A 13,327-nucleotide genomic window follows, 5' to 3' on the forward strand; every position below is an offset into this window, starting at 1 on the left:
TCATAATCTATGAGATTACTAACTCCATATGGTTCGGAACCACGAAAGGAGGATCAGGGATGATGGTACCCAATGTCGTGTCGCGGTGTGCACTATGCCCAAATCACGTCCAGATTCATAAGCACGTGAGAAAACACGGAAAAAAAAAGGAAAAAGCACCGTGACACGTTGAAAATTGCCGTTTCACGGCACCAGGCACCGTGCCACGTCTGATTTTTCCGCGACGCGGCATTTTTACTCTGTGCGCGGTAATTCCAATTTTGTATGCGGTTTTAAAACTATGATAACTTTTGATCCGTAACTTGGGATAAGGCATATAATATATCGTTAGAAATTTATCAAGTCTACTTTCCAACCCAATTAAAATCAGGTCAAAATCATTTGTAGATTTTATTATATGGTCGTTTTAGTGAAAGGGTGTCGGTTTTAGGCCGATTTTAGTACTTTGCTCATATCTTCTTCATTTTAAATCGGAATTGGTCTTATGACATATTGTTGGAAAGCTTTTTAAAAGTCCTATCCAACCAAATAATAATTAGATCAAAATTATAGGGCCAAAAAATCAATTTCTCTCGGTTTTGTGATGTGGACACGAAAAGTGAAAAGTAAGTTTTGTTTTAGGGAAATGAGCTAGGAATTGGATTGGTTTATGAAATGTATTGAATAGAAATATGGATTAAGCACTCCAAAGGTTAAATACTCAACCCGACCAATAATTGCGGTGAAATGTTGTTCATCATCAGGTTTGGGGAAACATTTTTAGGTGTCTACAACAATCGACCACCACATACAACGTAATTGCTAATTGCTCGCCTCCAGTACAAGATTCACAAAGAAATTTGAATTAAGTAGTACTTTTTTAGAAAATTTAAATCTTTTTTAGAAATCTATCATATTCATGTGTAAATCTTGTGTTTTACATGATCAATTTGTTATAAGCGTTCGCTTTATACATAGTATCAAATTTGTTTTTGTTTTTATTTATAACTTCTCAAATTTACAAGTCACGATTAAATTTTATGTAAGTAATTTGTGTATAGTCTCTTTATTTATAAATTTTATGCAACTAATTAATTTAATTTTTTTGGTCTAGTTTGTTCATCTCATACAACGGAGTCGAGTACAGGGTCTTGAAAAGTAAGTTATTACTTCCTCAATTTATTAGCATTTTTCTACAATATTAAATCATGATTAATGATTTTGCTTCCAAGTTATTTATTTTTAATATTTTGACATCTAGATGTCTAGTGCAGAAGGTAGTCCAAGTTCCGTGGAGACTCCCCTTGCTGAAGATGATAATGACCCTTGCTGAAGATGATAATGAGGAAGGATTTCTTGAGAAAGAGGATATGCCACAACCTAAACAAAAGAGAAAGGCTACTAAACAAAGGTCAGACATATGGGATCACTTCATCAAATACACTAAACATGGGCAAGGAATGTGTAAGTGAAAATATTGTGGTATGTCTTACAAATGTGTACCTAAAGGTAATGGCACAAGTACTTATAGATCACACTTGAAGAATGTTTAAAAAAAATCCAAACAACAAACATACTGATCCAGGGCCTAAGCAAACTCAATTATCTTTCCAATCTTCTATAAATGAAGATAAAGAGCTTGAGGGGAATGTGAAAAATTGGATTTTTAATTATGATAAGTGTAGAAAAGCACTAGCTTATATGATAATTGTAGATGAGCTGCCATTTAGATTTGTTGAAGGGCAAGGATTTAAATACTTTTTCTCACAGTTGTCGAACAAATTTCATGTGCCTTCAAGATTTACTGTTGCTAGGGATTGCTATGAGTTATTTATGGATGAAAGATTATAATTGAAGATTTTTTTAAAGACCAATTGTAGAAGAGTATGTCTTACAACTAACACATGGACTTCCTTGAAAAAAATCAATTATATGTGTCTAACTGCCCACTTTATTGATAATGACTGAAACTAAACAAAAGAATATTAATTTTTTGTCAAATATCAAGTCATAAAGGGGAAGTAATTGGTAAGGCAATTGAGAAATGCTTGCTTGCATGGGGTATTGAAAATGTCATGACTATTACAGTTGATAATGCAAGCTCTAACGATACAGCTATTCTTTATTTGAAAAAAAGAATAAACAATTTGGGGACAAGTGTTTTGAGAGGATAATTTTTTGCATGTACGATGTATTATTGCTCACATAATGAATTTGGTTGTGAATGATGGTTTAAAATGGTGAATGATTCTGTACATCGTGTTCAAAATGCAATAAGGTTTGTTAGGTCATCTTGAAATAGAGTTGAAAGGTTTAAAAAATGTGTCGTGGAAAAGAAAATTTCAACTCAAAGTATGTTGTGTCTTGATGTTCCAACTCGGTGAAATTCGACTTATTTGATGTTAGACACTGTTGTGAAATATGTAAATGCTTTAGAGAGATATTATGATGAAGACCCACATTATAATGATGATTTATGGGATGTGGATGGTTATGGAAAGGGGTTAGGGAAACCTAGGTCGAATGATTGGGATCATGTTCAGAACCTGATAATATTGTTGAAAGTTTTTTATAATTTGACTATTCATGTTTCTGGCTCATTATATGTGACTTATAATGCTTATTTTCATGAGGTTTCTGATGTAGATTGTCTTTTAAAGGAATGGTGTGCTAGTTCAGATGATAATATTAAGAATATGGCTATGAAAATGAAAGAAAAGTGTGAAAAATATTGGGGTGATCCTAAAAAGCTGAATGTAATGTTGTTTATCTCTGCTATACTTGATCCTCATTACAAATGGGATTGTGTGAAGTATGGTATTTGTCAAATGTATGAGAATGATGTAGCTTTAAGTGTATGCAAAAGAGTCAAGAAAGCCTTTAAGGATATGTATTATGAGTACAAGGGCTCACAAGTGACAACTAATTCAGCTAATACTCAGAGTGGGGGTTCAAATTCTAGTGGAGTAGATGGTGAGCCTAGTATAGGAAATAAGGGAATAATAAGGGCTAGATACAAGAAACTTAAAGCTACAAAAGATGATGTGGATGCCAAATCTGAGCTAGATAAGTATTTAGATGATGATCTTCCACCTGACATCTTCCAGATTATTGACTCTTTTGAATTGCAAGAAGATGAAGAGGCAATTGATCAAGTTTTTGGAATGACGAAGCTTTAGGTGGATTTACAATAAAGTCGGCTTTTAAGATTATTAGAGGAGATGAGGTAGATGAACCTTTAGGTTTCTAGAGTTAGCTTTGGCGAATTCGTAACCCACGGAGGATCAAATTTTTCTTATGGCTACTTTTGAAAGACCACTTGAAGACAAATTCCAACCGATTTTTGAGGCACTTGACTGATAATCTGAGGTGTTTTATTTGTGGAGCAATTGAAGGAAATGTTGAGCACATCTTTAGGAGTTTCCAACAATGAGGATATTTTTGGAAAACCGCTTACTAAGTGGATTGAACATAATCTGAAAATCCGAAAATCTACCTTGGGTGGAAGACTGGCATGTAGTTTTTTTAGTAACTCTTTGGTGGCTAAGGAGGTGGAGAAACAAAAAATGCTTTGGTAGAGAGGTGGACATGCCTTTTAAGCCTAATAGTTTTATTATGGTAAGGATGAAATGTATCCAAGACGCTATGAAACATGAGGATATGCTAACTGGTAAAAGAAAGAGGGGAAAGGAGGTTATTTATGTACGATGGATTGCTCCTATAATGGATTAGGTTATGCTTAACATGGATGGGGCGTCTAAGGGAAACCCAGATGCTGATAGGTGTGGTGGGATGATCAGGGGTCACATGGGTGTGCTCCTCGGAGTTTTTGCTACAAGATGTGGGTTGTGTTCTTCCACGAAGGTTGAGTTGTTGGGTGTTATGTGGGGCTTGGCTGTTGCGTGGAATGCGGGACACAAGAAAGTCTAGTTTACCTTGGATTCGGAGTTAGTTGTGAAGCTGTTAACAAATCCTACTGTCCTTAGTTCTTTTTTTTTCACATTATTCGTAAGTGCAAGAGTATGATTGGCAGAGTTGGTTGGAGGGTAACAATTCACCATTGTTATCGTGAAGCCAATGAAGCTGTTGATTGGCTTACAAATGCGGGAGTGGTGTTAGAGTCTTGACTCAATCTTTATGAGGCGGCCCTTCGCATCTTCGTGCTATTTAATTGGAGAAATTTGGTTACACACTATTTAATTGATTGAAAAAAATATATATATATCCCCTAACCTCAAACCCAACACTCCCCACCACTTCAAAACTCCAAATCTTGCCCTCCCCCACCCTCGAAACTATGTCGCCCACGGTTCCGAGGGTGAGAGAGGGTCGGGTTTGGGGTTTAAAGTGGTGGGGGAAGGTTTTTTTAGGTTTCGGGTTGGGTATTTGGGGGTTTCGGGTGGTGGGTTTAGTGGGTAGAGGGAGTGGGAGTGGGGATGGTGCCGGCGCAGGGAAAGGTCGGCGGGAGTGGGGGTAGGCTGGCTGTCAAAATGGTGAGAGTTGTCGAGAGCCCGAGATGAGTGGTGGTGGCCGATGGAGTTGTGTGGGTTTTTTTTCAACCTATCCCGCTGACACATGTACTTAATACAAAAAATACCTCTTTAACAGGTTACCAGTTACTTGGGGTCATTTTGAATGAATGAAAAAAATACAAAATTAGGATTATTTTGAGCGTACGGACAAAAGTTGGAATTATTTTTGCCAAATTATCCAAGTTTCTAATGTTAAAATATAAACTTGATAAATTACCACGGTAGTTTAGGGACTAGCAAAGTTATTACACTAAAGTTATATTATTTTTGCCTAATCTAATTTCGGCTATGGCAGCTTAATTTCTTGTTGTAGTCATTTGTTTTTAGTTTGTTTTGTTTGTGGTTTTTTTCTTTCTAGTTTGCTAGTGTTTTTGTTCTTCGTTAGGGGCTTTGCCCCTCTCCCTTACAAAAAAAAAAAAAAAAATGCAAACGAAATATAGATACACGAACTTTGTTCACTGAAGCCGATTATAGATTAGTCTATTTCACTCGTATTACATGAAATAGATCAAAAAAGCGGAAATTAGATTAGTTTCAATATCTTTCAAGTTATAGCTTGTTCACATTTACTTAATTTCAGTTCAGTTAAGTTCAGTTCAGCTCCAATCAGTTCAGTTCAGTTTAGCTCCAATCAGTCCAGTTCAGCTCCTAATTTCCCTCTCTCACAGTTCAGCTCCTAATTTCCCTCTCTCATAAAATATTCATTTCAGCTCAGTTCAGTTCAGTTCAGTTCAGTTTAGGTCAGGTCCAATCAGTTCAGTTCAGCTTTAATCAGTTTAGTTCAGTTCAGCTCTAATCAGTTCAGTAAATGTGAACATGCCCTTAATATTATTATCTATTGCAATCATAATAAGTATTTTAAATTCGCCATTTTGGAAATGTAATAACTCTAATTAAAGGTTTTATTAAAATTTTATATTCAGGTGAAAGATGAGGGAAGTTAAATTTCAGAGTTCTTTTAGGATTGAAAAAATAAGAGAAAAAAGGGTTATGTCAAGTAAATATAGGTTGCGTTAGCAAACCCTTTTTTCATCATATGCCCCTTAGTTTTTTGTTTGTTCACCATATACCCCTTAAATTTTTGAAATTCATTATATACCCTCTAGATTTCATAAAAATACACAATATACCCTTGATGACTAATGATTGTTAATTTTGTCAATCCTTAAGATTAATTATGAATCGAAACCACTCTAAATACATTCCCCTACCTCCAAAACCACCCACATTCTTTTTTCCCACCTTACAAACCACCCTAAGCTTCCTTTTCTCATCCTCAAAATCAATTATACGAACACGGTTATGGAGATTTAGAGTGGTTTCGAAGGCTGGAGAAAAGTGAGGAGTGGTTTTGGGATGAAGAAAGAGAACTAAGGTGGTTTGGATATATAATTAACCAAATTCCACTCATCTTATTTTCATTAAGGGTATATGGTTAATTTTTGTAACAAGTTAGGAGTATATGGTGAATTTGAAAAATTTTATGGATATATGGTGAATAAACAAAAAACTCATGGGGTATATAGTGAAAAAAACCGTTTTTTTTTTCGAGGAAACAACTTTACTAAAATTGAAATGATCACAACCAATTGAGTGTCGGTATAGTAGTGATTAGGAGGACACATATTTGATCTCCCGCAACAACAATTGGGAGGGGATTGGAAACTAATCACCCAAAACTAATTCCCGAATCTGAATTAGCCTAAATTTTAAACCGGGTAGAACATCAAAATAAATAAATAAATAATAATTATTTTTTTGAAGTCACTATAAATGATAAATTAAATGATCACATACTACGAAGTATGAACTAAAATATTTCTCCTTATCAAAATCAAACAAATCTTCTTGTTTAATACTTCGTATGAAATTTTATTTTTTATTTTTTATTTTTTATTTTATTTTATTTTATTTATTTTTTTGTATATATATATTTTTTTTACAAAAACCGTATATGATTTAATTAGTTGATTTAATTAGTTCTCTATCTATTCAAAGTTATTGTTGTAATAGATTATCACTACCAACTCACGAATCTTTTTCAAACTAAACTACAAATATGTATATCCAAATCATTTATCAAATCATTCTCAAAATTTGCTAACCAAACATTTAAATATATTTTTTCTTCATTTAGAAATATCAAATCCATAAAAAAGGGAATGAAACCAAATCTTTTGCTCCTTTTCATCCCCACCATCAAAGCGAGCAAATCATTCTAGCAATCAAAATCCAGCAGTTATCCATATCATATAAATATATAATCCAGGTTCGTTTAACTCCCGAACCAAAATCATGTTCCCAAACCATCATTTTTATGACCGTTACAAGCCGAACCAAACAAAAAATTCAAATCTCAAAATTTTAAAATCCTCTTTAACCGTTAAAAAAACACTCTGTGTCTTCTCTGTCTTCCTCATAATCCCAAAACCCCTCTTTCTCTCTCTACCCCATATAATTCTCTGTCTAAAAAAACCTCGAATTCTCCAAAAATGGTGTCAAGAATTATCAAAAAAACCCCAACAAAATCAATCAAAGATTGCCGGAGAAACTCTCGCCGGAAAAAAACTCCGGTGAAATCCCCCTCTTCCTCCGTTGTAATCGCCACAATTAATGAATCATTCTTCAGCTGCCGCCGCCGCCTCGTAAAAATCTTCTCAAAGCTCGTCAAAATCGCCACCCCAAAGCGCAGTCTTAAGAAACAAGGCTTCAAAAAGCTCAAGAAAAACGCTGATTTTGATTTTCTTTTCCCTGAAAAAACCCCAGAAACCAAAATCGCTAAACCTCTGTTTTTTGCTCTTCCACCCTCTGAAAACCCTGAAAAACCCACCATTTTTCTTGATCTTGATGAAACCCTAATCCATTCTTCTGCTGATTTACCCTCTAAACCCTTCGATTTCGTGGTTCGCCCGAAAATCGAAGGCGAAACAATGGATTTTTATGTCATTAAACGACCTGGGGTTGATGAGTTTCTTGAATTTTTATCAAAGAAGTTTGAGATTGTAATTTTTACAGCAGGATTAAGGGAGTACGCCTCGCTGGTGCTCGATAACTTGGATAAGAACAGGGTGATTAATCATCGGCTATACCGCGACTCTTGTAGAGAATTGGATGGGAAATATGTTAAAGATTTGGCTCAAATGGGGAGAGATTTATGGAAGGTTGCAATTATTGATGATAATCCGAATTCATTTTCTTTTCAGCCGGAAAATGCAATTCAAATTAAGCCTTTTATTGATGATTTACAGGATAATGAGCTTAGTAAATTGATTCGGTTTTTCGATGCTTGTGATGGTGTTAAGGATATCAGGGATGCTGTCAAGTTGTTTGCTCATGATAATCTTCAATCAAGTTTATTGGATTGAAAAAATTGTTTTATTAATTTTTTTTTTTTTTTTTTTTTTTTGGTGCTTTGTTTTTCAGATTTGATTTGGGAATTTTTAGGTTAATTTTCATTGAACATATTTCGTTCAATTAGCAATGTTAAAGATGAAGAGAAATATGATGTAATGAGTTCAACAAGAAATGAAATCACAGTTTTTAACTCTTTTTGCATTGTTATTTCCCACCATTTTATTATTTGAATCCTTGAATGTGCTTTATATTCAGCCATTATTTTTTGGAGCTTTATATTCTTTCACTTTTCCTTTATTCTTTTAGTTTCTTTATATGATAGAGTGAGAATCAAGACTAACTCTTCCTTCATATTTACATATTTAGACCTTCAGTGGTACATAAATATCACATAACAAATGAGTTTCGTTTGATTCGTTTCTATAGTTTGTACTCTGTAGCATTTTAGCTCTCCATTTGACGTTACTGTGGAGGAGTATGCTATTAAAATCTTCCTAATGACTATGGTTAGAGATATGATATGTAGTCAACTAGTCAATATTGGAAAATATATTTGTGTGATTAACTTGGACTTCCTCTTTTCTATATTGATATAAAAAGTGATACTTTTAGGATTATTTATGATAGGATATGATTCACTAAATTATGTCAAAAACAATCTTTGATAATACTATGTGCACACTCCTTTTGTGAAAATGAAATTTCTGAAATATTTTCATTAATGAAATAAGAACAAGTAAATCATATGAGTTTTTAACAGTGTGACTTAGAGCTTGTTCAGTTCAGTTTAGCTCTAATAAGTTCAGTTCAGTTTAGTTCAGCTTAATTCAATCAATCAGAATAGGCTCTTAAACAGTGAAATGAGCTATGGAATTTCCTCAACATTGGGAGGGTATTTCTAAGCAAATAGTAGCTATCAGGTAGTTGGAGACTTGAAGGTGAAACTTAAGATTATAAATCGAATTTTCTCTACATTTGATATGATGTAATTTAGGATGCTCAAAGTTTCAAAATGTATTAAAGTACTACCTCCGTTAACTATTATTTGTAATAAAATAATATTTTATATCTCACAAATAATACCCCTTTGTTACAAATAATAGTTAACGAAGATAGTAGTTTTTGAGGAAGTGGGGGAGTGCCATATGGAACTATAGCGCTGTCAACAACATTATCAAGGGCTAGGATTTTGAGTTAGCAAAGGAATAAGGAGGTGGTAAAAATGAAGTTGCTAGTAGAGTAGAAATGAAGTAACAAAAAGTAAATGTTTTTTTTTTGAAAGAACACAAAAAGTAAATGTTAGTTGCCCTTCAAAAAAAAAAGGGTAAATGTTAGTTGCCTATGCACAATCGAAAACAAGGTATCTATGGTACAACGGGTTATATATAGCCATATAGGCAGTGGCGGATCCAGGAATTTTAAGTGAGGGTAACATTTAGCCATTAAACAATAAGAGAAAAAAGGGTAAAAACGAGTTATTATATATATTAGCGTTAATTGGCCTTTAAATTTTAAGATTGGTTTTGTTTGATAAATTTTCATTTTACAAATATGGAATTATTTATATTCTATTTATCAATATAATACAATGATCAAATTAAAAAGTACTTTATATGTTCAATAGATTATCTTTCTATGTTTACCGTTGTCTCCGTATATCATAAGTTTAAAAACTACTTTGTATATGTATGGTAAATTATACTACTATATACTATAAATTTTCTTAATTGCTTTACTCATATAAAATTCTATTCGATAGTAAACAAATTACTTACTAAATATGTGTATTGAAATAAAAGTGCAATAAATTGGGAAGAATTTCGTCAAATGAAGGAGTTTCTAATAATTATAAGCTACTCATTTAAAAAAAAATTATAATTGGTATCATATACGATTATCCGATGAATAAAAAATAATTAAAGTATGAGTAATGATTATATATTTATTTTATAGTTTAAAAATGATAAATTCTATTTGATTTTTCATAACTTAAAAGAAAGACATTAAAATAAAATTAGTTGAACACATAATTAGCTAAGTAAACATATATAAAGTAGAAGCAAAAGCAAAAATAAAAAATAAGCCACAACATGTTGTAAAAAAATATAAAAGAAAAAAATAAGCTAAGAGATCTGTTGTTACACAAAACAGGTCTCTTTAGTTTAAAGCTAAAACCAACTAGCATTGGTACGGAGACACGGAGGTTATGGCTGAATCAAAGAGACCACCTGTCCAAATAACAGGTGTCTTTGATCAGCATTTTTTTTTTTGTTTTTTTAGGGGTAGCATGTGCTATCGCTTGTGCCTTCTTAGATCCGCTATTGCATATAGGCATATAGCATAACCTCTCTAATATTCTCATGCACGTGCTTTGTTATATCCAACAAAAGAGTGAATGAGGAATTTTAAAAGAGGAAGTCCCACTTAATCAATTTGATAAACAAAATTTATTTTTATTTAAAAAAAAAAATAAAAAAAACCAAATTTATTTATCGAATGGCAAAATGGTATATAAAACAATATAAAAGTCTAGTTATCATGATATTTTCGTAAATATATCAACAACAGTGGGACCCATATTTAATAAAAAGTTGTTGATTTATTTACAATTTTGTCATTTAATAAACTTGTATTTTCTCATTTTAAAAGAAGGAATGTTAGACATGTAGAAATGCATAACAAGGGGAATTCATGTAATCATACACATGTACAAACGAATGCATATTCTGGTATCATTGGATGATAAAATGGTACCATTGAATATACAGTAATACTATATATACACATAATGGTATTATATATGCATTTAATTGTACTAGATTTATGCATAAATAGTACCACTGAGAATAATGGTACGGGGTACTATATAAACTTTCAGTGGAACAATCAGCATGTGGTCCCCTATCACGTCAGACAAAAAAAAAAAAGTTGGGTCCACCTACAAACCTCTCTCTTCCTAACTCTATCCTCTTTTCTCTCTCTACCATGTATTTTTGAAATATTTTAATCAATGTTATGTATTTACAATGCATGACATTCCTCCATTTCTACTTCCTCCAAGTGAATACTCAAAATTAGCTTTAATGTTAAAATGTACATGTTACAACTAGTTGTACAATGTTGATTGGTTTCAGCCATCTCTAAATAACAAGTTAAATAGAATTATGTTTTTGGGTAAAGTCACAAAGTGCAAAAGTCCTACATCACCATCCTTATTTAGTAAAGCATATCTAACTTCCTAAAATTAAAATAATCCAAAAACAACTGTATCATTGTAATATTGTATGTATACATCAACAAATTGACACAATTGATTTTGGATTCAACCTTAACCGATTCATAATAATGCATCCAAAAATTACATATATAATCCAAAGTTTATCCATTAATTCAACCAACAAAATATGCAAATTCATCACAAATCTTTACATTGAATTGCCGAATAATAATTCCTATTAATAGCTGGTCCAACTACAACAAATTCATTGAACACCAAACACAACAAAGCCACAAAGGTAATAATCACTTGATGGAATACAATCTAGTTGACTTGAATCAAATAAGCTAGTTGACTTCCACATACAACACAAAATAATGTCAATTTTGAAAACCCAAAACAAAAAAACTTCAATCCCTTAACCCCAAAAGTTCTTCAATAAATCGGTCAATAACAGGTCAAAAGAGAGAGAAAATGAATGAAATAAGCTCAATCGCAAGTGAAGATCTGGGAAGGAAGGCGCCAAGCTTCAGGCTTAGTAGTACACATAGAATCAAGCACATCGCTGCGACACCATCGACATTTAGGATTGGAAGTGCAGAGAGAATTTTCGACGATTACGCCGCAATTTGGGATCTGATTTTTCTGGGTATTTCTTGATTGTTTCTTCTGATTTGAAGCTGCTTGTAAGTTTTTTGATGATCTTACTGCCATGGAAGAACATGAAGTAGTATAGAGTAAGAGGAGGAAGAAGAGAAAAGTGAGAGTTGCAGGAACGGATGTTCTAGTAGCTGCCATTGAAGTAGAGACTAGAGAGAGATTTTGGTATTTGGGGATTTTGTATATTTGATTGTGTTGTAGAGTTGTAGGGAGTTTTTTGGATTTCAGTTTGGAGGATTATGCTTAATTGGAACGAAATTAATAACGGAAAACGGCCTTAATTTGATAATGTAGTGAACTACTCCCTTCTTCTTTTTTACTTGTCTTGTTTCATTAATTATGCTTGTTAATTAGTATTTTAACTATTAATAATTGAATAATTTCCCTCAAAATTGCTTAAAGATTAAATAATTCCCTATTTGCGTTGGGTTTAAAACTAATTCCCACCATATTGTCCATGTAGGATTGGTGGTAGCTTCGTTATTATAGGTATTGGTGCTGGTACCGGTGCTTTGTGCTGGTATTGGTACCGATTTCAATGATGCTACCTGTGCTTGTGCTGATACTGGTATCGATTTTGGTGCGACAGCAGTTCGAACAGATGTTGATGATCTACATTAGATTTCGCCGCCCAAACTGACGGATTTCATTCAGCGAATTACTCGCTAACTTTCTCCATTAAAATAATCAACAAAAATTCAATCAATTGCCAATTCAATCAACCAAAAAGCTAATAAAACTCAACAATTCCATCACAACTACAACTAATGAACAAATCAAGATTAAGAGAGAGAAAGAGAGATAACTGACCGTAGGAGAAGAAGATCTAGTGTGAGGGGTTTCTTTGGGTGGAAATTTTGGGTTAGGGTTTAGTAGGGTGATCGCGGCGAGGGTAAAAGGGAAAGGGAGGAGGTCGGTTCGGCGATAGAGGTTGGTCGATGGGGGTTGGGGTTGGAGATGAGGGAGGGGGCTGCTGCCACTGCACACCACAGGAGGGGGAGAAGGAGAGGGTGGCTGGCGGGTGGTAGTGAGCTGAGGGTGGTTTTTGTTTTTTTTTTTTTAATTTATAAATAAACTTAATTATAAATAGTTTAATTAGTAAGAGTTATGAGTAATTAGAAGAATTAATGGGAAATTAGAGGTTAATTGAGTGACTAGAGATTTCAGGTTATCCTCAATAAAAAAAAAAAATTACAATCTGGTTTCTTGCCAAAAAAAATTATAAGATTTTTTTCCAACAAAAAGTTGTTTTAAATGATTTTTCCTGACAAAATTTCCTATTTATTATGATAGTACTTATTTGGTCGATTTTAACAATATTTCTTATCAGTATATTTTTCTGTACATATAATTTCAAAAGATGGATAATAGAGGGGTGGTGAAGAGTGTAAAAGTCAAAGCGGCTCAAGTAAAAAAGAACATAGGAAGTAGCTGTTAGTGGGGGTAATTCTTATCCTTGCACCATGCTATGGTTATACATTCAGTGATGGTTTTGAGCGTGTGTAGGGTGATCGATCGCACATATCCCCTGAGTGAAATGACCCAAAATTTTATATTTACTTATCCGAAATAATGAGAATACTTA

General features: G+C 33.3%; 1 protein-coding gene and 1 long non-coding RNA gene across 2 annotated transcripts; one reads left to right on the forward strand and one right to left on the reverse strand.

Annotated features, from left to right (window-relative positions):
- The first annotated feature begins 6,463 nt into the window (after positions 1-6,463).
- Positions 6,464-8,408, forward strand: LOC110716150 (probable C-terminal domain small phosphatase). Its single transcript, XM_021894780.1, has one exon. It carries the CDS (start codon positions 7,004-7,006, stop codon positions 7,874-7,876), a length of 873 nt encoding a protein of 290 aa, XP_021750472.1. The 5' UTR covers positions 6,464-7,003; the 3' UTR covers positions 7,877-8,408.
- A 2,793-nt stretch (positions 8,409-11,201) lies between these two features.
- LOC110716144 lies at positions 11,202-12,936 on the reverse strand. Its single transcript, XR_002510396.1, has 2 exons — positions 12,553-12,936; positions 11,202-12,411 (listed from the first exon to the last, which is right to left on the reverse strand). It is a non-coding gene; the product is annotated as an uncharacterized LOC110716144 (long non-coding RNA).
- Positions 12,937-13,327: the final 391 nt, after the last annotated feature.

The sequence above is a fragment of the Chenopodium quinoa genome, unplaced genomic scaffold (genome assembly GCF_001683475.1).
Source record: "Chenopodium quinoa cultivar QQ74 unplaced genomic scaffold, ASM168347v1, whole genome shotgun sequence".
Classification (NCBI taxonomy): domain Eukaryota; kingdom Viridiplantae; phylum Streptophyta; class Magnoliopsida; order Caryophyllales; family Amaranthaceae; genus Chenopodium; species Chenopodium quinoa.